We start from the raw sequence: 24,168 nt of genomic DNA, 5'->3' as shown, positions 1-24,168 counted from the left end.
ACGGTGATGAGATAGAAATTTGGTGTCAAAGGGACTTTTATGTAACCGAAAAAACACAAAAAAATGGAAATCATCGTGAACTGGAACTGCCGGTCGTTAACCCGGGTAAAGTGGAAACGTTGAGATGATTGTTGTCCTCTGCTCTCATCTCGCAAAAAGCCATACAGAGAACCACGTCCCAATCAACCGGCCCTGTGGCTTAATGGTTACGGCTTCTGTCTCCCAAGCAGAAGGTTCAGGGATCAAATCCCGGTCGGTACCTTTGAAATTTGGAATCAGGAATTTGAATATGAATAAAAACTAAAATGAATCAGGTGGGATACGAACTCACACCTTTGGATTGGTGGTCTGGGACGCTAAGCATACGGCTATCAGAAGGTTTGCACTTTAGCAGTGAATTGATCCGTAGTGTTGAAACATGTTATCTCTTCTTCTCATATTATTAAATACGCGCTGATCCCTGATTTGTCTGAGGGGATTGGAAGTCTAAATATAGATCGAGTTTCCTTCAGATGCTTGCTTCTATGTTTAGGCGGGGCCGAACAATGCCCAGCGACCTCGGAATTGGACTGCAAGGAGCTCTGTCATTCTGAAATGGGTCGTTGGAAGCAGCGCGAGGGCTATCACCACCTTATACCCGGGACTGAGATAAGCTGTATCAGCATTCGGCATGTACACAGTCTGATACAAATTATACTTTTCCATAATTTCGCTACCGGTTAGCGGGTATTGGATTGGACCACACACACACACCGAAAAAAAACACAAAAAAATGTTTTTAAAACTCTGCAATTTTCCGTCATTTAACCGAAATATTGTTTGGAACATGTCATTTTAAGGGAAATTTAATGTAATTTTAAGGTCATTATTATTTAATTTAGAGCTCTATTTTTCATTTTTAAATTTCGTGTTTTTTTGTAACTTTACAGGGTTATTTTTTAGAGTGTAACATTTATGCAAACAGCACAGTTAAATGCAAGCGTGTTAAAATTAACATTTCCACTATATTCAAACAACTGCTAAACTGAATTTTGTTGCAGCATGCATTTTAACAAGGTATATTTTTACTAAGCCCGACTCCGACTTCTCAAAATAGTTTAACTTCGGATTTTAATACTAATCAAAAATCTAATAATCAAAATCCTGCAAATGTTAATAACCTAAAATTCTTGCCTGTGTTGAAAATGGATGTGCGACAAAAGGTCAAAAGACATAAGGTCGAATGGACAAAAGGTCGAATGTGAAAAATTAAAAAAAAACTATATTTATAAAATTTAAAAAATTCTTGCAAAAATGTTATTTATTTGTTTTAATATTTTATGTTTTAATTTATCCACCCTTTTAGTAATGATCTTTTTTTTAAATAAACAGAGTAACTTCCAAACCATTTTTAGAAAAGGTTTCCATTCTTTGAAGCATAAGTTGTTCTTCCAATAAAAAGATCGACTTCTTAAATATTTTTTATTAAGATTTATTTTATTTTTAAAAACAACTTTTTCTTGTTTGTCGTAATATTTTTGCGAGTTTTTCCATTCTTTTAAACATTAGCAATGATTTTAAAAAAAGTACGACTTCTAAAATATTTTGGAAGTTTATTTTTATTTTTAAGAACAACTTATTCTTGATTGTCAAAATTTTTTTGTGAGTTTTCCATTCTTTCAAATATGGACAGTTCTTCCAAAAAAAAGTTCGACTTTTAATTTTTTTAAGTTTTTATTTTATCAAAAAAACCTTTTCTTATAAAATTTCTTTCAAAATATTTCTGCAAGTTTTTTAATTCTTTCAAACATTTCATTCCATAGCTTAGTTATCAGATTTAAAATAGTAAATTGTACAATTGTAACTTTCAGTGATCAGTTCAGTTTTCTGAACCATTTCCATAAAAAAGTATCAATATTGGTTCAATATTAGCAGAGTTATAAAAAAATTTCATGAAATTAAAAGTTACTTTCCCGCATAATCAAAAACCATCGGGGGAATAGTCCAAACTATATTACTACTAAAAGAGATGTAGTTACCACATACTTAACCATTATCATATAGTTACGGCACTATACAAAACCATAACGAAACTGATCGTCAAATGATGACGTTTTTATTGAAGTAAATCTAATGATTCTAACTATTTTTGAACTATTTGGGGTACAATAACCTTACACTAAACAGTTCGGATTGTTTAGACAACGTGACTCAACGAAAAAATGTACAAGTCCAAAAAGTTCAAACAATTTATCAACTTTATTGAGAACAATCTAGCAAAATTCCACAGATTTTAGATTTTTATAGTCAGAACCTGTAAGAACTAAAGACCTACTATAAATGCTATAGTAGAACACAATTGATGGCGGCCACATTTTTTTCGATAAGTTTGTATAATCCAAATAATTTGTCAACTTACATGAAGTAAAATTACTATACACCATACTATTTTGAATTAAAAATTTCTATAAGTCCAAATAGTTCAAACAATATTTCAACAGTATGGAGTACAATTACAGTTTGTTATATAATCCAACTATATGTTAAACGATTGGTACAAAAATTTCAACTTTTATCAAGTAAATTGATCACAGTCGATTCCTCTGGATGATAGAGAACCTTCAACACCCCCACTTCTCCTCAGATTATCAGAAAACTCCCCAAAAGAAGAAAAATGTTACGAGGGCTCATGAAATTGACTTTCACTATTCCAGAAAAAGTAGGCATGCTGTTCTTACCATACACCAAAAATATGTGTACTACATGGTGGACTATTACTGTTCACTATAAAATGAGTCAATTGTTTGGACTACTTGGACTTATCGAAAAATACTTGCCCCCGAGCTTGCTCCCTTCTAACACAACATGTCACCAAAACCACTGAAAAACCACCAACAGATATAGATCAATCGGATAAGGCGGCAGCAGTTCGGCAGCAACGTAAATAACATCACATATAATGGCGGTAAACATTCACCAACTATCGATTGAACTTAAAAATCAAATTTGATTATATCCGAAGTAGTTATCACAACAATTGTAGGGTTCTTTTTTGCGGTCTTTTTTAAAGTGTCGGCAAAGTAGTGTCGGTAAAGTAGTTTTTCAGAAACTTTATAGGGAATAGTCAATTTTTTGGGCAATGACTATTTGACGTAAAATCCAAGTTTATAAAAATATTTACATATGTATGAAAACCTTATATAGTTTTCTGCCTAACAACTAATTTCTCATATAGTAAAATCGACCAAAACTATTTTGGGAATGGAATTAATGGTTTGATATATCGTACATATATAGTTGGGTTACAATTTAATGAATAGTAGAGACCATTTGATAAATAGTTGAGTAACTATTTGTCATAAAGTAGTTATATAGTTCATGACTATGCGGGTTTCTCCAAAATTTCTGGCTTTCATTCCCATTCAAACGATGAACACCGCCTACTGAGTTTTTTTTATGATTCTTATAAAATAATTTCAATAAATTTCATCAAAATGTTGTGGGTTCCAAAAAAATACCATAGTAGGGAGTATTCATCGTTTAAATGGGCATTAAATCCAGAAATTTTGGGGAAAGTAACTTTTTATTTTAGGAAATTGGGTATATCGATAGAAATACATGCCGCTTTTCTGCACCTGTTTGCATAAATGTCTCGTATGCATTTTCATCACTTTTGAGTTATTGATGCAGATTGGTTCAAAATTGCACGCTCTTTCAGAAAAAAAAACAAAAATTTACTGTTTTTGCGTATGGTACATTTATGCGTTTATGGTTTTTATAGGCTGGTATGAAAAATAATCAATCATATTTTTTTTGTTTTCTGCAAATCAGTGACGTCACGTCGTTTTTTCGTTGATGTAATACAACAAAGTTTGGAACATTTTGAAGCTCTCAGCCTAGAATTTGGAAAACTGGTTTTGCTGACTCTGCCGGTTCCATCAGCCAAAATTTGTGATTTGTTGCATTTACATATTTCGACGACTAGTCTGGGAGGAAGCGTCGTTCGATCTACCTTAATGATTAGTATTTTCCTTGCTTTTGATTTTAAAGATTTTAATTAATAATTGATTGACTAAAATTTTCCGATTTCATTCATTTTCATTTTTTTTGTCAAATTAAAAAAACGGTTTTTTGAGTCAACATTTTAATTGGGATTACATTGCCTTTATTCAGCAGAGTGATACCAACAACTATGAATATACTAAGCACTATTTCGATTCTTTTCGGCAGCATCAGTTACCGGGTGACTTCTGCCGAGATCGATTCTTTTCCATGGAGTACTGCTTCGTGTTGGTCTTGCTTCTGCTGAGTCATTTAGGGCTATCTTCCCAGATTGTTCCACCGTTGTACAGATACGATGACTACGACAGGTGCCGCCAGGGGGATTACTCAGGGACTTACTGCTTCGTTAAGGTTGTCTATGAGGAGGATCACGATCCATTTGTGAGTGACTTTATTGTGCCATGAAGGCATGCATTACGAACGTCTCTTTTATTGCAGGACACGCCGCGGATTGTGACAGGATTTCGACGCAATTTGCTGGACTGGGGAATTTGCGTAGCGGATTGCGAACGCGAATTAACGGGGCTATCTGTTACGAATCGAGAACGGTTGTATCAGCCGATGTTTCCAATCAACTTCACGGTGAGTGCTTTTTAACAATGCTCAAGTTTGGTCGAACTGCACGGAGATTCCAACAATCGAAGGGTTAATTTTCGTCCTGACTAAAGTCTTGGTCGAGTTTGCTAAGCTTGCTAAAATGTTGGCAGAGCTTACTGATTTTTTAGTTGAATCAACTCGTGTTTTACTTAATGCAAACGAATCAGGACGAAAATTAACTTATCAACTTTTGGACTTGACTTAACATTTCAGGCCGAGTAAAAATTAGATAGCAATGGGAAAATGATTTTTATGACCATACGAAAACTATAGGCTAGTTTAGACAATTTTGATGTTTGGGTCAATAAGACCAATCAGGCCTGAAAGGGTTAAACAGTGTGTCCGTGTGAGAATTAACTAACTATTGTTTTTAATCAGTACATTCTTCCGTCGGATCTCTGGAATGAGTACCTGGATCCTTTCAAAACTCGCTATGGTGAAATGATCAATATTTGCGTAAATAATCGCCTGGAACGACAATACATCTTTAACCGTAAGGCATACTCCGAAATCGAGTACTGCACCTCAAAAGACGAGCTGGGAGTGTCTGCACAGGCTCCAGACTGGCTAATGTTTGCGTTCTACATAACCGTTCTAACGTTGCTCGGTCTATTGATGGGTGCCAACGTAATTGACTCGATGAGCCGTTCAAAGTTCAAAGGTACCTTTACATTACATAGTCACAAGATCGAAACTAATCGAGTTGTTTACCTTCTAGACCACATAATTGTGTCATCGTTCTCGGTGCGACGCAACTGGCATCGGCTGACGGAACAGCCAAAGGGTGCGCTGTACCAGGAGTTTGGATACATCGACGGACTTCGGGTGTTAACATGTGTGATCGTTCTGGACATACACTGCTTGCTAGCTGGCGGGATTGTTCCGATGCAGAATACTGAGTATGCTGAACGATTGCTGGAGAGCGGTTTTCTTATAGACTACATCACGACATCGATCGTGGCGATCCAGATATTCTTCGTCATTGGGGGACTTTTGTTGACGGTCACTGTTATGGACGACTTGGGAGGGAAATCATATTTTGAGAGAGGTTACTTCAAAACAAGGATCTTAAATCGGTTGATCAGAATTATTCCGGTTTACTTCTTCTTCCTGCTGATATCCGTCGTGGGGGATGATTTCCCAGGAGTCCAGGTTGGTGCTGTAGGGTATAAATCGCTGATCCAGGAACGAGCAATTTGCCGGAAGAAGTGGTGGACTAATGTACTGTTTATAGATAATCTTCCCGTGTTTGGTGACGAACACTGCAGCTCTCAGGGATGGTACTTGGCGGCGGATCTTCAGCTGTTCCTCGCCACTCTAGTGCTATTGGCAGTGATTTGTAAATATCCAAAGCGACCTGATATCGTTCTTTGGCTAAGCGGGGTCGTTGGAATAGCAATTCCTGCAGCAATTGTGTACTATTTAGGACTGGAATCAAGCTTACCTGTGAAATTGAGGTAATATCTTGTACATATAATTTCCAACAGATTTGTCTCAAGTTTCCTTTCAGTGACGTACAGTTCATGTTCATGAATCAACCATGGCATAAGTTTGTGTACATGCCGGGATACTCCAACTGGGACAGTTACATGGCCGGCGTGGTCGTCGGATATCTTTATCACCAACACAAGCACAACAAGCTGAATCTTGACGATTCCTGGGTACGATCATCTCTGAGTTGAAATCAAAACCTCAAACTAACTTCCTGACAATTTCCAGCTATACAAATTGGCAAAGAAAGCTCGACTTCCCCTGCTAGCGTTTGCGTACCTTCCAACGTTCATCTTCTACCGCTACGAGGTTCCTCGTTCCTCCTGGCTAACCACAACGCACGCCATCCTGTACCGAAACGCCGGCGTCATTGCCGTTTCCATCACCTTCATCGAGTGCTTCCGTAATCCCCCGGGTCGCGTTCGCAATTTTTTAACCTCCAGCCCGATGATCAGCCTGGGCAAGCTGTGCTACAGTGTTTACGTGCTGCACGTGCCCGTGACGCGACTCGTGCTGAACTGGTTCCCGCCCATGATCGAGCTGAGCCTGCGCGACGGTCTTTGGATGTTGCCCTCGCTTGCGGTCGTCTCTTACCTGGCGGCGGTTCTCGTGTACATCTGCATCGAGCTACCGGCTAGTTTGGTGTTGAAACACTACATTTTGAGAGTGCGTAAAAGAAATGTCGAATAAAATCTAAAAATACGCAATACCATTGAATTCTTGAACTTTTCCGTCTTCTTCAGTTTAATCCAGTCTTAAGCAGAAACTGCAGATAAACGTCGAAACACAGAACTTTTTTGTCGCTCAGTATTAGACTAACTTACGCAATTGCTGAAACGATGACGTTGCTCGCGGTCAATGTCGAATAACTGAGGCAGATTTTTTGGGGTGGCAAAAAAGGACCCCGTGTTGATGGGAATATGCACTTGGTTAAGTGCTTTAGAAAGCACCGTTTAGTATTTCGTGAGTGCTTGTAGTGAGAAGATGTGCTGTGGTTGTTGTTCGTGAAAAGAAGTGCTACGATGGACGTTAAGTTGATAGTTTTGCTACTGTTTGTGCTCAAACATAGTTTGGTGTCTTCGGAAAATGGAGAGTTTATTGAGCGTAATGTTTATTTATTCATTTAATTTATGCCGATAATTTATGGAACATCTCTTATTTGCATTATTGTATCAGAAATAAGCTTTTAGATTATAACCATTATTAGAAGTCAACGATTTTTGCAATCGATAATAAAAACTTAAATCACGTATTTTCAGTTCGTCGCGATAGTGTTATCTTGAAGCATGTCGATTTTGGGAGAAAATAAAGTTAATGACGCCATTTGTGCAGCTTTCAATGCCTTACCTCAATGATCCCAAAATCGAATCGAACGACTGCAAATTTTTACTTTTTATATCATTATCATATCATCTGATGGGTCATATATGACCCATACCGAAATTCGGTTGTATAAAATCACACAGTGCTCAAAACATACAACATTGTTCATCAAAGTTGTAATTTATGAGTTTCTCTACCTAGGAAAAAATGTTTGATTGGTTGTTAATGTCCTTTTTGACGACCTAGAACATCCTGAAAACCTGAAATTTAGAATCTTCCGAAATTTTTGAATAAAAATCAAGCTAACAACGATTTTTCCAGGCAAATGAAGTTCAGTTATAACCAGCCACAACCTCGCGTCCATTTGGCACCACTTCGATCCCTTTGGATCTCCTTTGGGATGATCTAGGTCCTCCAAAGTGTCCTGAAATACAGATCTTAGAGTCTACCACCGTAACATCACGATTCTATCAAGTTTCCGATGATGGTTCATATTCAGTGATGTTCCTGGGGCCCTTTGGCAACACTCTGAGCTATTTGGATCACTTTTGGGATGTTCTGGGTCCTCCAAAGTGTCCTGGAATACAGATCTTGGAGTCTACCACCGTAACAAGATTCTACCAAGTTTCCGATTATGGTTCTTTTGGGATGTTCTGGGTATTCCAGGACACTATGGAGGACCCAGAACATCTCAAAAGTGATCCAAATAGCTCAGAGTGTTGCCAAAGGGTCCCAGAGATGAATATGAATATGAACCATAATCGGAAACTTGGTAGAATCTTGTTGTTACGGCGGTAGACTCCAAGATCTGTATTCCAGGACACTTTGCAGGACCCAGAACATCCCAAAAGTGATTCACATAGCTCATAGTGTTGCCAAAGGGCCCCAGGAACATCACTGAATATGAACCATCATCGGAAACTTTATAGAATCTTGCTGTTACGGCGGTAGACTCCAAGATCTGTATTTCAGGACACTTTGGAGGACCCAGAACATCTCAAAAGTGATCCAAATAGCTCAGAGTGTTGGTAGAATCTTGTTGTTACGGTGGTAGACTCCAAGATCTGTATTCCAGGACACTTTGGAGGACCCAGAACGTCCAATAATGAAATGTAACTTTTTTTGCCTGTTTCTGTTTAGTCATGTAAAAATTTAACTACTGATACCAAAATTTTAGAATAACACTGCTCAGAAAAATTCAGGCCTGAAAGGGTTAAAACAGAAATTCTCAAATATTTTGAAATAAGTAATTATAAATCAATATTAAATTTTAGGTGGCTAAAGAATGTACCGTCAGTGGGAGTGACATTGGGTCTGAGGGGTGAGATTGGGTCAAAGTATTTTTTTACTGATTTTTCCATTTCTCAGGTACTTCTCAATTAAACTGAATTCTGTTAAAAGGGTTGTGCAAGGGACTTCTTAACCCTCTACAACCCAACCCCGCCTTTAGACGGGCTTCGATTTAAAAAATCTCCAAAAATCCATTTTTCAACCAATTTTTGATCTTCAAAAAGCATTGGAAAGAAGAACTTTTAAAATTTTGGAAAATTTTAGGGTTGAAAGTTTTACTTGTTTTATGTGACTTTGCCAATGTTTTTAAAAATGAAATTTTTAAGGGGTCAACTTTGGCTGTGTTTTTTACTAACATTTCCTATATTTTAAGTAAAAATAAGAATGCAGTAATTTTTCTAGTATCCCAGATTATGCCTTTACGCATTTATTTAAAATTTAAATGATAATGGTGCCATTTTATAGCAGAAAATGTGAAAACAAGCAAAAAATTGAAAAAGTGGCTATTAAAACATGAAATAATTAGATAGGCAAAATGAAATGATAGGAGGTGGTAGAATAGGCCAAATACTACCAAAAACAAACGTAAACTTAACAAGATGAATGCAAATTAAAATACTAAAAATGAAACGAGAAAAACATAAAACAAGAAAAGTAAAGTTTTTCGTAGAACAAAAGTTGCTCGAAATGACCTCCTGAACAAGGGAAAAATAAAAATTTTCGAGAAAAAAATTTGGGCAGTAGAGGGTTAAGATGATTTTGCTGAAAAAATCTCGTTCCTAGAACAAATCCTGTCATTTTAGCAGCTGTCTAATGTTTAGGTACGTTTTTGGCCAAAAATGACCTCTCGAAAAATCAACTTTTTAAAAATTTTGTTGGAATTGATCAAAAAGTACCCAAATGTTTGAAAATCTCTACTTCAAACATTTTAGCATGTCAATACGATTCCCTCGAACAAGAAACACTGTTGGATGACTTGTTTTTACCATATCGTTGTATTTGACCATCATTTTAGTTTCATTTGACCCAATGTCACCCCCTCTAAGGCTCTAAGGGGTGAGATTGTGTCAATTTTCAAACGATTGCCATTTAAGGTAGATTCCATCAAATTACACCATATTTTGAGAAAATGTTAGTAAACTATCTAAGAACAATTCTACGATAAAAGATTTTCGATGTTATTTAAATTGTTTTTGTTATTGAGGAATTACGAGAGGTGTATCGTTTTTTGACCCATAGTCACCCCCACTGACGGTACGTATAAATCTGAATTCTACATGGAAATCTGAATTCTTTTATCTAATTGTAAAAGCGAAAATTTGGTTTTCCATTTATTAAACGATTCACTTATAAATGTAGTATCCGAGTACTACCGAATGCCCAAGCTGAACGAGTACGACGACTATGACCAGTGCATGAATGATCTGCCAGGTGGCCGTGTCGCCACTTTCTGCATGGTCCGAGTGGTCATCAAACCGGACAGTGGTTCCACCACTTGGCAGTTGATTGAGGTTTGTAGCTCTGTTAATTGTTTTTTCAACGAAAGAAAAATAGATTAAATTTTCAGGACTTTTCAAGCGACCGTAAAAGGCACTTCAATCATGCCCTGCTGGATCGAGGGATCTGCATCGAGCACTGCAAGCAGCTGGTCCGAGGTCTTTCTAACGAAACCAGGCAGACTCTCAAAGTGGAAAAGTTTGACTTTGATTTTCCGGTATTCATTTTTATAAGTATTATAAGATCGATATGAATTAAGAGGTCTTTGTTGCAGTACATCTTCGACGTGTCAGTATTCAAAGATACGCCCAAGGATCGGGAACGCTATCAAGATTTAGTTGATACCTGTATCAACTATCGACTCAACCAGACGTACCAGTTGACGGCCTACACGGAGATTGAAGTTTGCGATAAAAGTACCGATGCTATCGAAATTGACTCGTTAGATTTGCTCTTTCTCGCTGTTCTAGCAATATTGATAATGTTGATGCTTTTTTCAAGCATGTATGATGCGAGTATCAATGCCAAACATAGTTTGGCTCACTACGAGAACGATTTAAGTAGTAAAAGTAAGATTCTAATTTTCTTCAACATAGAGCAATATAATTCATTAACTTTCCTTCCAGAGCAAGCTTTCTTCACTTCGTTCTCGGTCCTGCGCAACTGGCTGCGGCTGCTGTCCCGATCTCAGAGTCCAATCCACAAGCTGCTACGTCCCCTGCAAGCGGCTCGATTCATCACGATGTACCACGTGATCATGGGTCACGCGGTGCTGATTGCTACCAGTGGTCCCAACCAGAATCCTTTCATGTCGGAGAAGCTGTACCACAACATATCGGCGATGATCCTCACCGGAGGAACCCAAGTCGTGCAGATCTTCATCACCATGAGTGGATTCCTGGTGGCCTACCACGTGCTGTTGCACATCCGGCTGACGCAGAAGAAGATCGGACTGCTGTTTCTGCTAAAAGCCATCGTCCTTCGGTACATCCGACTGACTCCGATGTACGCCTTCATGGTGTTATTGCATGCCACGTGGTTGATCAAGCTTCAGGATGGTCCCATGTGGAAGCGTAGCGTCGAAACGGAACGCACCTTCTGCCGAAGAAACTGGTGGACGAACCTACTTTACGTGAACAACTTTGTGAATCCCGATCAACCGGTAACCAAGTTATGGTTAACAATCCAGCATGATATTAAAGTGACGATTTTTTCCAGTGTGTTCAACAAACGTGGTATCTCGGATGCGATTATCAACTGTACTGCGCTGGAATTTTGGTACTGATCTTGATCAGCTGGATGCGAAAACGAACAGTCCCAATTTTGATTGTGGTGACCATTGGAGCATTTGCTCTCACAGCTGTGCACATCTACGTAAACGAATTGGAAGGCGTTTTTGTCATTTCTCCAGAGTAAATTCTTGATGACATACTCTTGTTTAGTTATTCTTATTTCCAATACTTTTAGAGCCCAGCGATTTGTTCTTTGGTTTGACAAAAACTACCTGACCTCATACATTCCGTTCCAAGTCAACACCGGAAACTATCTGATCGGGATTATCGCGGCATTCATCTTGCTTCATCTGCAGAAAAATAACATTGATCCTACGGAAAAGAAGGTATGATTCCTTCCCAAAATGTAATCCCTCCACTTCTCAACCCCTTCCCTTACAGTGGTTCCGAATCTTTTGGCCCTTTGCCTTCCCCCTAGCCATCGGAAGTCTACTTCTGCACTACATCTTCTACGTCAACGATTTTGAAACGCCATCCCTGTGGATGTCGATCTTTTACCCGACCATGAAGTACTTCTGGGGAGTCTGCTTCGTGTGGTTTGGGTTGGGCATCGTGTACGGAAAGGGAGCGGTGTTCAAGCGATTCTTCAACAGTCAGATATTCGAACCGTTGGGACGGCTTACGTACGCGGCCTTCCTGAGTCACACGTTCGTTATGCGGTTACTGTTTCTGTGCATACGTGGCACGAAGCATTCGAATACACTTGGAATGGTTGATTGATAACTTTGAATGCAAAATTTAATATATCTGACGATTTGTGTTTTATTCCAGACTGGTATGGTTCTGACCTCGGTAGTTTTGTCCTATATAATGGCTCTGTTTCTGTGTTTGGCCATGGAGTTGCCCGTGTCGGCTCTGCAGAAGCTGATTATCGGGAAGCAGGATCTGGATGTCGTGAAGCAGCCCTCGCCGGGAACAACAGAGAATGATCCTAATAGCGAGCGCCAAAATGCTGCTTAGCAAATCAAATCTGTCGAATAAAGTATTGTGTAATCATATGTTATTTTGATTTAAATTATGAAGAAATTCCATTTTAGTTTCTTAGTATTTTCATAAAAAATGTGCATTTATAACCTGATTACTGACCTGACCTGGGGGAGGGTGAGCTTATCTTATGTAATAAACTTAAAAGCAATTTAATTTAGATAACCAGTATCAAATAAATAACTTTTTGCTCACATTATAATATCACCGCTTGTGTGATAAATAACGTTTTTGACATTTTATGAAACCCTGGACGTATTTTTTTTAACAATCCCTAAGCTTAAAACAAGAAATCAGACACATTTTATTTTGGTAAACATGTCTTTTAGGATTTGCTGTGTTTTGGAGATAGGGTATTTTGCCAATTAGTGGACACCCTAGTAGAGCCGACGAGCAAGTTTTCAATATTTTTAGCACTATTTCATAAACCATTTCAAAACAAGTTTTTTTTTTTGCCAGTTATGGACCCCCTTTTCCTATAGTGGATCCAGAACGCCAAATTTAGTGGAAAATTGATTTTCCGAAAAATGGTGAAGTTTTGGAGCTTTGGTGTCTTCAGAAGAGTTGTTGCAAATGGAAAAAAGCAACTTTTGGTTTGGTTCAAAAGTAGGGTGGTTCACGATTAGGGTGATTTTTAAGATCTAACTTTTCAGGAATATTTTTTGGAATTTTTTCGTCTTCTAAGAAGTTGTTAGGATCACCAGATGCCCTTCAAAAATCAGTTTTTTGAACGTAGCAATTCATGGTTAAGCTTTAGAGAAAAGTGATGTTGGGAGCACTTTTAAAGCTCTGAAAACGAACATTTTTTTTCTGACACGTCAATTTGGACTTAAGGGTCAAAAGTTACAGGCATTTGAAGTTAAAAAAGATGCAAATTTAAAACTCAAATATCTCGAAAAGGCGCAGGCCAAATTTTAAGTGCCAGTTTGCATTCAAAAGATATCTTCGTTGAAAAATGTCTAATTTTCAGGGGAAAAGTGTATGGGAACACGCTAACGAAATTCGAAAATTGTCCAACTATATGTTTTCCCATGTAATTTTGTCCGCTGAACCTGAATCTGCCCTGAGAATTGAGCCAAAGTGTCAACAAAAACGATTTTTGGTCATATGGTTTCTATGTAAATTTTTTTTGTGTAAATTTAATCGATTTTTGGTTCATATGGTTTCTATGTAAATTTATTTTTTCTATGTAAATATGACCAAAAATTGTTTTTTTTACACTTTGGCTCAATTCTGAGGGCAGATTTTTTTCTGTGTACCCTATTTTTTTAAATTATTCTGCTATTGAATGGATTGAATGTCTAAGATCTCAGTAAAATAAAGATAGCTAAATTGTGATTTCAGATTAGAGATCCTATTTGGAGAGGCGAAATGTCACTCCCAGGGTTCCAATCGAACTGTCAAATCGGGGTTCCAATCGAGCAACAAGGTCATGTAAGAACAAGGTCGGAATCAGTTTAAAATCATTTTGGCAAAAAAATGAGACTTATAACAATCAAAAGTATTGTAAAACTGTTGTTGATAATAATCTGATAGTTTTTGTTATGTTTGTGCTTGTTCGGTACAAGAAAAGTGCCAGCACCAAAGAAAAACTACAAGTTTTTCAACCTTAAATTTGAATGACTTTGAGTGCTTGAAATTTCTCCCAGAACATTTCATTTCCCTATGTAGGTCCCTATTTCAGATGAATATTCATGTTTATTGTGCTGGTAATGGTAATTTTCTGAACTCAATTATTAATCCTTGCACTGTAACTTGGATTTGGCCCGCACTTTTCTCTCGCACTTTTGACAACAAAATTTCCAAAAACTAGGCAACCAGCAGTTGTTTATTTACATTTCCAGTCGCAGATTCCACCAAACTGGACATTCGCGCTTAAAAATTGCGATTGACAGGTGATCATTTTTTAGAAAATTAAAATTTCCCGAGCCAGTTTGACAAGTCGCAATGGTGCGATCGATAGCAATAATTTAGTGCGAAGTCCAAGTTAGTGAGAATTGCGCAATATTTCTAAAATTACACATTTTTGTATTTATTTTAAGCAATTTTTAGAATGCCCTAAAATTTCGTGAAATGTTTTCAGTGTGTCTGCGCACTGCTTCAATGTCGCGATGTGAATAAATTTTAAGTTGAGAAGTTAATAATTAACTTAAAAATGAGGTTTTTCATAACTTTCACGAAAAATCAGAAACATTAAGAGTTCAATCGCTTCACTTAATTTGAGCTAGATCAGAAGAAAACTTTTTCGGATACGATTGACATGGATAACCCATACATAATTTACAATGTTATTTCAAAAGTGTATATTTCAAAAATAAGTTTTGCAATAACCAAGATTTTAATGTATTTGACCCTTGTGGCTACCATTAGACCGGCGGAACTTTTCCAATGCTACCGAGTGTTCTTGGTTTAACCCTACTTAGCTTTAATTGGTCTAGAACGCTCAAAAAAGTGCACGTGTGTCTTGTACGTGTGACAAAAACACTTCCATGGAGGCTTGTAGTAACTACCAGCTACTACCTCCGGGTCAGTTTAACATTAATACTGGTTGCGAGAAGATGTTCTTTTGCTGTATATTGCCATAGATAGTTGCGAAATGGACGCGAAATTCAAAGTGGTGTTGTTGGTGGTGTTGCAGATTGGATTGGCGGTGGCACAAACAGGGGATTTTATAGAGTGTACGAGGTTTCATTTTAAAACACTAGTTTTTAGAAAATATTTTCAATTTCTTTTTTCGTTATGATTGGTCGGCTTTCTCAGTCGGTAAAAAATAATCAAGCGATGTTTTTTAATATAAACATCGCATGATTATTTCTTACCGACTGGGAAAGCCGACCAATCAAAACAAAACATTCCAGTCAAAGAATCATCAATTTTTTCGTTAAAATTTATATATTTTTGGTTAATACTAAAATAAAACAGTGGAGTTGAATCAAGATTACAGAATCTTCAATGAACTTGAAAGTCATATCCGTCATTGTGATTTTTATGTATACTGATAAATTTAGGATTTGACCTATCTTTCTATGGAACAATTCCTTTTGATGTTCGTGTAAATTTTTAAATTTTTCATAATGATTATTAAAAGTTAAGCTTAAACAATTGTTGTTTTTATATGTTAGCAAATTATTTCATTTGCACTTGAACAGGAATTCCCCACATCTTTAGTGATTCAAACAGTGACAAAAAATAAAACAGCTCTTCAACTGTCGTACAAAAACCTTTCCTCAACAACATCTACGAACATTTAAATGGGTTCACATTTTTTGTTCTCTCTCTTTCATCCAAACAGTATCCGAGTACTATCGGATGCCCAAAACGTACGAGTACGACGACTATGACCAATGTCTGAGCGATGTTCCGGTGGGCCAAGTGGCTGCCTACTGTTTGGTCCGGGTGGTCATCAAACCAGACGACGAGTCCGACCGATGGCACTGGATTAAGGTGTGATGGTGTGATTAACATGATGTAATATTTAAATCAAAAATATTCTTTGTAGGAATTCTCAAGCGATCAGAAAAGACACATGAACCATGCCCTGCTGGATCGTGGAATCTGTATCGAGCACTGCAAGAAGCTCGCTAGAGAACTTTCCAATGAAACAAGACAGGCACTCAAAGTTGAAAAGTTTGACTTTGATTTCCCAGTATGGTGTTGAAAGTAAATACTAGAAGAACACAAAAGGTTGATGAGTTTGTTTTTTTCAGTACATCTTCGACGTGTCAGTGTTCAAGGATACTCCCAAAGATCGGGAACGCTACGCAGATCTGGTCGAAACTTGCATCAACTACAAGCTGAACAAGACATACCAGTTGACGGCTTACACGGAGATTGAAGTTTGCGATAAAAATGAAGAACAATTCGAAGTTGGTTCGTAAACTTTGAAAAAATTGCTTGAAAGTTATGAATAACAACTTTTTCCCCCATAAGATTCGTTGGATTTGTCATTCTTAGTGATTCTAGCTCTGCTCATACTGCTAATGGTAGCCTCAACCTTGTACGATAAACGCATCAACTATAAGCGTAGTGATGACCACTACAGAGAAGAACTGACCAGCAAAAGTAAGTGACACTTAGTCAACCCTGAAACTTTTTCTTCGCCATAGCTCAACGTTACATTTTCACTTCAGAAAAAGCATTCTTCGCATCATTCTCAATTCTGCGCAACTGGTACCGGCTGACATCCCGGTCCCAAGGCAACGTACACAAAATGTTCCGACCTCTGCAGGCGGTCCGGTTCATCACGACCGTAATGGTCATCATGGGCCACGCGGTGTTGATCGCCGGTATCACACCCAATTCCAACACATTTTGGATTGAGACGGTACTGATTGAATTTGAGACGGTTTATGAATGTTTTAAAAAAAAATTTTTTTATTTTCAATAGCTCTACCACAACATTGCGGTCATGATTCTCACCGGGGGAACGCAAGTCGTGCAGATCTTCCTCACCATGAGTGGATTCCTGGTGGCCTACCACGTTCTAGTCCACCCAGGTTTCGCCAAAAAGGGACTCGGACTGCTGTTCCTGGTGAAAGCCATTGTCCTTCGGTACATCCGGTTGACTCCGATGTACGCCTTCGTGGTGCTGCTACACGCCACGTGGCTGATCAAGCTTCAGGACGGTCCCATGTGGAAGCGAGGTGTCGAAACGGAGCGAACCTTCTGCCGGAGAAACTGGTGGACGAACCTGCTGTACGTTAACAACTTTGTGAACGCGGATCAACCGGTAACTGTGCAATGGTTAGAAGTCGATCATGATCGTAATAAGACGATTTTTTTCAGTGTGTTCAGCAAACTTGGTATCTCGGATGTGACTACCAACTGTACTGTGCTGGAATCTTGTTGGTAATTGTGATCAGTTGGTTCCGAAAGCGAGCGGTTCTAATTCTAATGTTGGCAGCCATCGGAGCCTTCATACTCACAGCTGTGCACATCTACATGCACGAGCTGGAAGGAGTTTTTGTTATCATTCCAGAGTGAGATGCTAAAATTAGGGTTTTGAGAGAGGTTTGCTAACTTCTTCAACTTTCAGAGCTCAAAGATTTGTTCTATGGTTTGACAAGCGGTATCACAACTCGTACATTCCTTTCGAAGTCAACACCGGAAATTATCTGATCGGGATCATCGCGGCGTACCTTTTGATTCATATCAGAAATAACAATATTGATCCCATGAAGAAAGCGGTAATATCCATTCCTCATAATAACTCCACAAACACCTAAACAATTCCTCTTGTAGTGGTTCCGCATCCTATGGCCATTCGTTCTACCTCTGGCCATTGCCAGTCTCCTGCTTCACTACATCTTCTACGTCAACGACTTCGAAACTCCCTCCGTCTGGATGTCGATCTTCTACCCTGCCATGAAGTACTCGTGGGGAATTTGCCTAGTGTGGTTCGCGTACGGGGTGCTGTACGGAAATGCTCCCGTGCTAAAACGGTTCCTGAACCATCGGATCTTCGAACCCCTCGGACGGCTAGCCTACGCCACCTTCCTGAGTCACACGTTCATTATGCGGCTGTTGTTCCTGAACACGCGCAGTCCGCAGCACTCGAACATTCTTGGGATGGTATAACTACCTATATCAAAAGTTTTCAAGAATTTTAACGGTTGTTGAATTTCAGACTGGCATGGTGTTCTCCTCGGTTGTGCTCTCCTACTCGATGGCGACCTTCCTGTGTCTGAGCATGGAGTTGCCGGTTTCGGCACTGCAAAAGCTGCTTTTCGGAAAGCAAGATGTGGAAGCTGCTCCCAAGAAGCCTGAGGTACCTCAAGTGGCAAGCAGTGGGGAAGCTCAGCCGAACGGTGATTCGAAGAGTGAAAATACTGCCTGAGTGTTTCGTTAGTGATATAAGATACTTTAATGACACGAAAAATAAATTATATGAATTCAAAAAGTATTTTTTTTAATAAAGAACAGTACTTGTTTGGTAACTGGGCTGAGAGCGTTAACCGAATGCTGCTCGCTAACTGGACTGATCGAAAAATGACGAGGGGACAAAAACTCAACAATGTTTCCAGAACTTTCCCTTTAAAAATTCCTTTGTTTTACATTAAACTTCGCAATAACTTTAAAATGAATTATTATTTCGTCGCCGTCGTGCTAACTTGTCGTACGTGCATTTTGGCCCAATTTTGTTAAGAACGCCATTCTGTGCAGCTCACAATGCCCCTTTTGACCTTCACAGATCCCCAAAATTCGATTTCAATCCTAAGATATTCAATAAAAACCAAAAAAGCTCCGCGGATTTTTGTATGAAAGAAGTTTCAATCTTGTAGTGCTATCTTGTCACTCCCTGAAAATTGATGTAAGTGCGACAATTGGCCAAAGGGATTGCAGGTCATAATGCGTTTGACGCACGTACAAGTTAGACTACCGTAAACATTTGTAATTATAACTCGGGACTCCGGCAACCAAATACAACCAAACTTCGGAGCAATGCACAGTATGGTCAACCAAACAAAACGTGTGTTTCATTGTTTACATTGTGGGCTCTCGTTTTTGTTTATTCAAGGACAAACATTAAAACGCGTTTTTCTCGGAACGTCGAAATGGCGGGTGTGACATGATAGCACGACAGCGTCGATTTGTTGAAATAGATTTTTGCTTCTGTTGACTCCTCGGTCATTTTGCTTTGTTATTGTTTTCTGCCGTTTGACTGCCTTTTACTTAGGCTAAGGCCAGTTATCGAGCACCCAGTTTAAATGCATCCAAGTTACCGAACATGTACTGTTTTCCAACCTAAACTGGCTTCCCACTTTTACTTCGGATGAGCCAAGCTTTTAGCACCGATCCTACTGGCTGTTCGATGCACAGATATACCGGAACGCTGACTACGTAGGACAGCCCGACGGTGGTCGCTGTCAGGGTGGTCACTTCCTCGTTCGAAAAGTGCAACATCTTCGGTGAAAGGTTGATCAGATATCGAATCACCAGCACGTGGATCACGTACGAACTGTAGCACAGCTTGCCCATGGTGGTCATGATCCGGGTGCTGAGCAGCCGGCGGATCCAACCTTTCGGCGAACGAAAGCACTTGATGTAGCCCAGACATACCATGGCCACGATCATGTTCCGAAAGAGCACGAAATGGAGCAGAATGCTCCAGCGCGGAATGTCAAAGACGAAGAACAGGTTGATGGGTAGGACGGAGAGGATGAAGGCTGGGATAGAGAATCCCCACATGAGGTAGTAGAACTGGAAGCAGATATGAATATAGAACTTTACATGTTGAAAATGCTAGTAAATTACCCAAGATTCATCTAGATTAAGCTTGCCATGTCTCGACAAGTGGTACAAATATCCAGCAATCATTCCTCCGACGAGACTGTTGATATTGTTGTAACTGGGTTGGTAGATTTCCCTCAGCCAGGGGTCGTACATGAATAAAAAGGGTGATTCACTAGAACATAGACAACATTGCATACCTATATAAAATTAAGAAATTTTTCAAGCTTACCTGTGCCTTGAAGTCATGACGGATTCCAATCCAAAATGGTAAAGAATACCAACCGGGACAGCAATCGAAATCACTACCAGTGCCCAAAACAGACCCTTTGCTGAATCAGGGAATTTCCAGATCATCCACAATATCAACACTCCCAGCAGGAATAGCTGCAAATCGGCGCCAAGGTACCATGCGTGCATCATACACTGTGTATCGTAAAAGGGTAGATTGTTGATCATCAGCACGTTTATCCACCAATTGTTCCGGCAAATGTGCTGCTCCCGAACCAGCACTTGATACCCAAGCGGTCCCAGCTCCACGCCCGGAAGGATCGCTTCAATGGTGGCCACCAGCAAGAAGAAGTAGTACACCGGAAGCAGTCGGATTAACCGGTTTATGATCTTCGTTCGAAAATATCCCGGTTCAAGTTTAGGATGGCGATGAACATCCCGTAGAAAGTTGACCATCAGCAGAAGTCCACTGATGGTGAAGAAAATTTGCACTGCAAACGCAAATATGGCCGTTCCGTAACGGCTACCAACTTCAATTGTGCACTAGAATGTTATAAAATATGATTATTTAAGATCAAGGAATTCTACAAGCCACTAACCGCTTCAGCATCTTCCGGATTATCTACGGGCAAGTTCAGCGGAACCATCATACAGTGACCGTAAAGAATGAAGAAGTTGATAACCACTCGCAGTCCGTCGATGTAGGCAAAGTCCAGATAGATATCTGACGTGCTTTCTTCCGTCAGTTTGTTCCAGTTTCGACGGATTGAGAACGAGGATACGATAGTGTTACTTCGGTTTACGCCGAAAATGTCACACAAGTTGGCAACCAGCAATGTTACGGAAAATGTTGAGACTATTGTAAAAAGTGTTATTTTTAAGATATCTGGAACAGACAGGCGTGGAAATTCTGAAGACTCTAAACTGGTTAAGATACTGGAGAAGGTCTCATCTCCCGGTGCAGGTTCATTGCTTAGACAATACTCGATTTTTGAGTATCCATGATAGGTAAGATTGTAGCGTCGCTCCAATCGATTATTGACGCAAATGTTGATCAACTTGCTGTAGTTTTGCAAGTACGGCTGCAGTTCGTCATCCCAATGCAAAGTATTGTACATGTGCTGTTGGCAAAGTCACAAAACTAGTTCCACATTGCTCAACGTTTATTTCTCAAACTCACCCTGAACTCGATCGGAAATTCATCATAGTAAAGTCGTTCCTGTTCCTCATAGCTGAGTCGCACCACTTCCTGTTCACAGTCCTGCACACAGATGGCGTGCTCCAGCAGATTGCGCCTGAATTGCTGCACCAAGCGGGTACCTTTGTGGTCGTGGATGCTGCGGAACGGATCGTCGGCCTTGGTAATCACTTTCACGTAACAAAACACAGCTTCGCTGAAGTAGTGCTCGCGGCACTGAGTCAGATTGTCGTAATCGAACAACGGTGGAACTATCGTTCCGGTGGCCACCTCCAAGGTGGCTCCTACGACGAGCAGCCAACCGAAGCTCATGATGACCGGAACTGCACGGAAGTAAGCAGCATCTGGGCGCAACCATACCTCACAGTGGTGCAAGAAGTCCGAACAGAAACGTTGTTTTTGCAAACAACACGAACGAAAGTAGATCGTGATACTATTTCGCAATGTTGATGAACCAACAAAATAGGAAGTTCTTCAGCGAGACCACAATAAACCTATGTGCTTTAATGTTTAAAGTCACGTTTCGCTCCAAATTACATCACACTTCGTTCCATATTAACGCATCACTGACCAAAACCTTCGTTGCACTGCTAAAAATTAGGCCTATTCCAAAGCTAGCATCCACAGCGTCCCGAGCACCATGCTGTCCGTCTGGCTCGTGGCCATCGGAACGATCCTCCAGCTGGCGTCCGGCTCCATCGTTCCGCCACTGTTTGACTACGACAGCCTGACGCAATGTCGCCAGGATCACTCCGCCGCGGCCGTTTTCTGCTACGTGAAGGTGATCACCAAGATCGACGATCCGTTCCGCAGCGCGCCCGACGTCAACGGTACCCGCGTGGTGCAGCAATTTAGGCGCAATCTGCTGGATCACGCCATCTGTGTGCAGGACTGTGAGCGGGAAGTGGCTGCATTGAGTGAGGAGGATCGGGATCGCCTTTACTGCGAGGAGTTTCCGGTTGAATTTAGAGTGAGTTGTGAAACGTTATCCAAAGGCGTGGTGCAAATTTTTAAATTTTATCTGCAGCATATCTTCAGCACGTCGCATTGGCAAGAACAGCTTGAACCCTACCAGAAAAAGTACAGCAAGTTGATCAACATTTGCGTGAATAATCGTTTGGAGCAACGTTACAATCTGGCATACCATGGATACTCGAAGATCGAGTATTGTTTTGATAACAAATCTGCAACGGATACCTACGGTAGAACTTACAGATTGATCATCTTTCAAATTGAAAAACGTTCAAATTTCAGATGTCCTGAAGCTGACCTTCATCGCAATTGTCTCGGCACTTCTCGTAACATGGTTGTACGCCAATTTGTGTGATCTTTTCGTCAAAAACAGAAAAAACACCATAGTCTCTTCATTTTCTCTACGTCGAACATGGGCCACCTTCACGGAAGAGTCCAAATCGGACCTGTACAAGGACTTTGCCTACATTGACGGACTGCGGGTGGTCATCAACTTTATCATCCTGTACGGACACTGCGTGATCGTGCCCACCAATATGCCCGTTGACAATCCGGAAGATCTCGAGCAGTATTCGACGGAGGTTGCAACCCGGTATCTGACCACGATGTTCGCCTTTCCGGTGCAAATTTTCTTCACCATAAGCGGATTGCTGCTGATGGTCAACTTTTTGAGGGATGTCAACCGCAAACCTAACCTGGAAGCGGGCTACTTTCGGTCGAAGATTGTGAACCGGTTGATTCGACTGCTGCCGGTGTACTACTTTTTCCTGTTGGCGGCCACCGTCGCGGCGATCCTTCCGGGAGTGGAGTTGGGATTGTTGGGATACACGGTGCTAGTTCGGGAACAGCAAATATGCCGATCCAATTGGTGGACCAACGTGCTGATGATCAACAATCTACCGTTCTACGAGGATCAGTGTTTCTGCCATGGGTGGTATCTTGGTGCCGACTTGCAACTATTTTTGCTGGGACTGTTGATGCTGTGGGCGATCTGGAAGTTTCCAAGGGCAGCCAAGGTTCTATTTTGGGGTCTGGGAGTAGTTTCGATCGTCATTCCAGCTGTTATTCTGTACCGAAATGGAATCGAAAGCGTAATGACAACTAGGCATAGGTTGGTAGTACGGTTGGTGATCTGTAGCGTTACTTACAAAATCGACTTTTTTTGAGCAGCCAAACACCTTTCTTATTCATGTACGACGAATGGGTGAGAGAAATCTACCAACCTAGTTACAACAATATCAACAGTTTCATCGGGGGATTGATCGCCGGATATCTTTACCACCAGATCAAACATAACAAGTTGAATCTGAACAATTCCTGGGTAATGCTAAGTTACACTGTAGACGATCATTCACTAACCAATCCGTTTTGCAGCTATACAACCTTATGCTGAAGATCGCAACCCCACTGTTCGTCCTTTCAATCCTTCCCATCAATCTGTTCTTCACTCACAACGTCCCCCAGTGGGGAATCCTGCTCCACTCCATACTCCATCGCAACATGGTCGTAGTCATGGTCTGCCTGGGCTACATCAAGTGCTTCCAATCACCGAAAGGTTGGTTCCGGCGCTTCCTCAGCTCTCGAATCATGACCACCGCGGGCAAGCTGTGCTACAGCTCTTACGTGCTGCACACCCTGCTGATTCGGTATATCGTCAACAGCTCACCAGCTCTGCTGCACTTTTCGGCGGGTGATGTGACCGTCCTAACCTTGGCCACCGTTGGACTGTCCTATGTGGTCAGTGTTCCGGTTTATCTGACCATTGAGCAACCTATTAGTACGGTGCTCAAGAACTGGTACGCTAGGAGTAAGAAGCCGAAAGAAGATTAAAGTAGTTGTGTGACCTAATAAAATGCACCGTTGACCTGCATTCGATTCAAAAAAAACTCATAAACTGCAAACGAAAGTACTTTTATTCTTATGCATTATCCTAGGGTTCATTGCCCGCGTACCCTGAACAGAAGTACGTTTGCCATCGAGATTGAAAGGTGCAGCCAAGTCCAACCACCTTTTTAGTTGTGC

General features: G+C 40.2%; 4 protein-coding genes across 4 annotated transcripts; all 4 read left to right on the top strand.

The window, feature by feature from the left end:
* The first annotated feature begins 3,915 nt into the window (after positions 1–3,915).
* On the top strand, positions 3,916–6,846 carry LOC120428753 (regulator of hypoxia-inducible factor 1-like). The gene is made up of 6 exons (XM_039593835.2): positions 3,916–4,422; positions 4,480–4,623; positions 5,017–5,299; positions 5,357–6,095; positions 6,149–6,299; positions 6,358–6,846. Exons 1-6 carry the CDS (start codon positions 4,252–4,254, stop codon positions 6,817–6,819), a joined length of 1,950 nt encoding a protein of 649 aa, XP_039449769.1. The 5' UTR covers positions 3,916–4,251; the 3' UTR covers positions 6,820–6,846.
* An 18-nt stretch (positions 6,847–6,864) lies between these two features.
* LOC120428745 (nose resistant to fluoxetine protein 6-like) lies at positions 6,865–12,529 on the top strand. The gene is made up of 9 exons (XM_052710156.1): positions 6,865–7,233; positions 10,102–10,253; positions 10,310–10,456; positions 10,514–10,808; positions 10,866–11,401; positions 11,458–11,651; positions 11,707–11,857; positions 11,913–12,242; positions 12,303–12,529. The coding sequence occupies exons 1-9, from the start codon at positions 7,152–7,154 to the stop codon at positions 12,489–12,491; spliced, it is 2,076 nt and encodes a 691-aa protein (XP_052566116.1). The 5' UTR covers positions 6,865–7,151; the 3' UTR covers positions 12,492–12,529.
* Positions 12,530–15,072: 2,543 nt separating this feature from the next.
* On the top strand, positions 15,073–18,378 carry LOC128093518 (nose resistant to fluoxetine protein 6-like). Its single transcript, XM_052710641.1, has 11 exons — positions 15,073–15,193; positions 15,808–15,959; positions 16,015–16,161; positions 16,223–16,385; positions 16,446–16,577; positions 16,646–16,839; positions 16,903–17,244; positions 17,301–17,494; positions 17,551–17,701; positions 17,757–18,086; positions 18,142–18,378. Exons 1-11 carry the CDS (start codon positions 15,112–15,114, stop codon positions 18,349–18,351), a joined length of 2,097 nt encoding a protein of 698 aa, XP_052566601.1. The 5' UTR covers positions 15,073–15,111; the 3' UTR covers positions 18,352–18,378.
* A 3,436-nt stretch (positions 18,379–21,814) lies between these two features.
* LOC128093354 (O-acyltransferase like protein-like) lies at positions 21,815–23,976 on the top strand. Its single transcript, XM_052709870.1, has 4 exons — positions 21,815–22,144; positions 22,202–22,376; positions 22,429–23,257; positions 23,490–23,976. The coding sequence occupies exons 1-4, from the start codon at positions 21,815–21,817 to the stop codon at positions 23,974–23,976; spliced, it is 1,821 nt and encodes a 606-aa protein (XP_052565830.1).
* Positions 23,977–24,168: the final 192 nt, after the last annotated feature.

The sequence above is a fragment of the Culex pipiens genome, chromosome 3 (assembly GCF_016801865.2).
Source record: "Culex pipiens pallens isolate TS chromosome 3, TS_CPP_V2, whole genome shotgun sequence".
Taxonomy (NCBI): Eukaryota; Metazoa; Arthropoda; class Insecta; order Diptera; family Culicidae; genus Culex; species Culex pipiens.
The sequence above is the reverse complement of the archived record's forward strand: the minus strand, read 5'-3'. Positions and strand labels throughout refer to the sequence as shown.

What these genes read in the sequence shown, in the direction of transcription:
- LOC128093518 (XM_052710641.1), top strand. Translation starts at nt 15,112, where the DNA reads ATGGACGCGAAATTCAAAGTGGTGTTGTTGGTGGTGTTGCAGATTGGA. An exon ending in AGTTTGACTTTGATTTCCCA is followed by an intron (nt 16,162 to 16,222) that starts GTATGGTGTTGA and finishes TGTTTTTTTCAG; the next exon opens with TACATCTTCGACGTGTCAGT. An exon ending in AGAAGAACTGACCAGCAAAA is followed by an intron (nt 16,578 to 16,645) that starts GTAAGTGACACT and finishes TTTTCACTTCAG; the next exon opens with AAAAAGCATTCTTCGCATCA.
- LOC120428745 (XM_052710156.1), top strand. Translation starts at nt 7,152, where the DNA reads ATGGACGTTAAGTTGATAGTTTTGCTACTGTTTGTGCTCAAACATAGT. An exon ending in AAATGGAGAGTTTATTGAGC is followed by an intron (nt 7,234 to 10,101) that starts GTAATGTTTATT and finishes TTATAAATGTAG; the next exon opens with TATCCGAGTACTACCGAATG. An exon ending in TTGTGAATCCCGATCAACCG is followed by an intron (nt 11,402 to 11,457) that starts GTAACCAAGTTA and finishes GATTTTTTCCAG; the next exon opens with TGTGTTCAACAAACGTGGTA.
- LOC120428753 (XM_039593835.2), top strand. Translation starts at nt 4,252, where the DNA reads ATGGAGTACTGCTTCGTGTTGGTCTTGCTTCTGCTGAGTCATTTAGGG. An exon ending in TGTTTCCAATCAACTTCACG is followed by an intron (nt 4,624 to 5,016) that starts GTGAGTGCTTTT and finishes GTTTTTAATCAG; the next exon opens with TACATTCTTCCGTCGGATCT. An exon ending in TGAATCTTGACGATTCCTGG is followed by an intron (nt 6,300 to 6,357) that starts GTACGATCATCT and finishes GACAATTTCCAG; the next exon opens with CTATACAAATTGGCAAAGAA.
- LOC128093354 (XM_052709870.1), top strand. Translation starts at nt 21,815, where the DNA reads ATGCTGTCCGTCTGGCTCGTGGCCATCGGAACGATCCTCCAGCTGGCG. An exon ending in ATCTGCAACGGATACCTACG is followed by an intron (nt 22,377 to 22,428) that starts GTAGAACTTACA and finishes TTCAAATTTCAG; the next exon opens with ATGTCCTGAAGCTGACCTTC. An exon ending in GTAATGACAACTAGGCATAG is followed by an intron (nt 23,258 to 23,489) that starts GTTGGTAGTACG and finishes GTTACACTGTAG; the next exon opens with ACGATCATTCACTAACCAAT.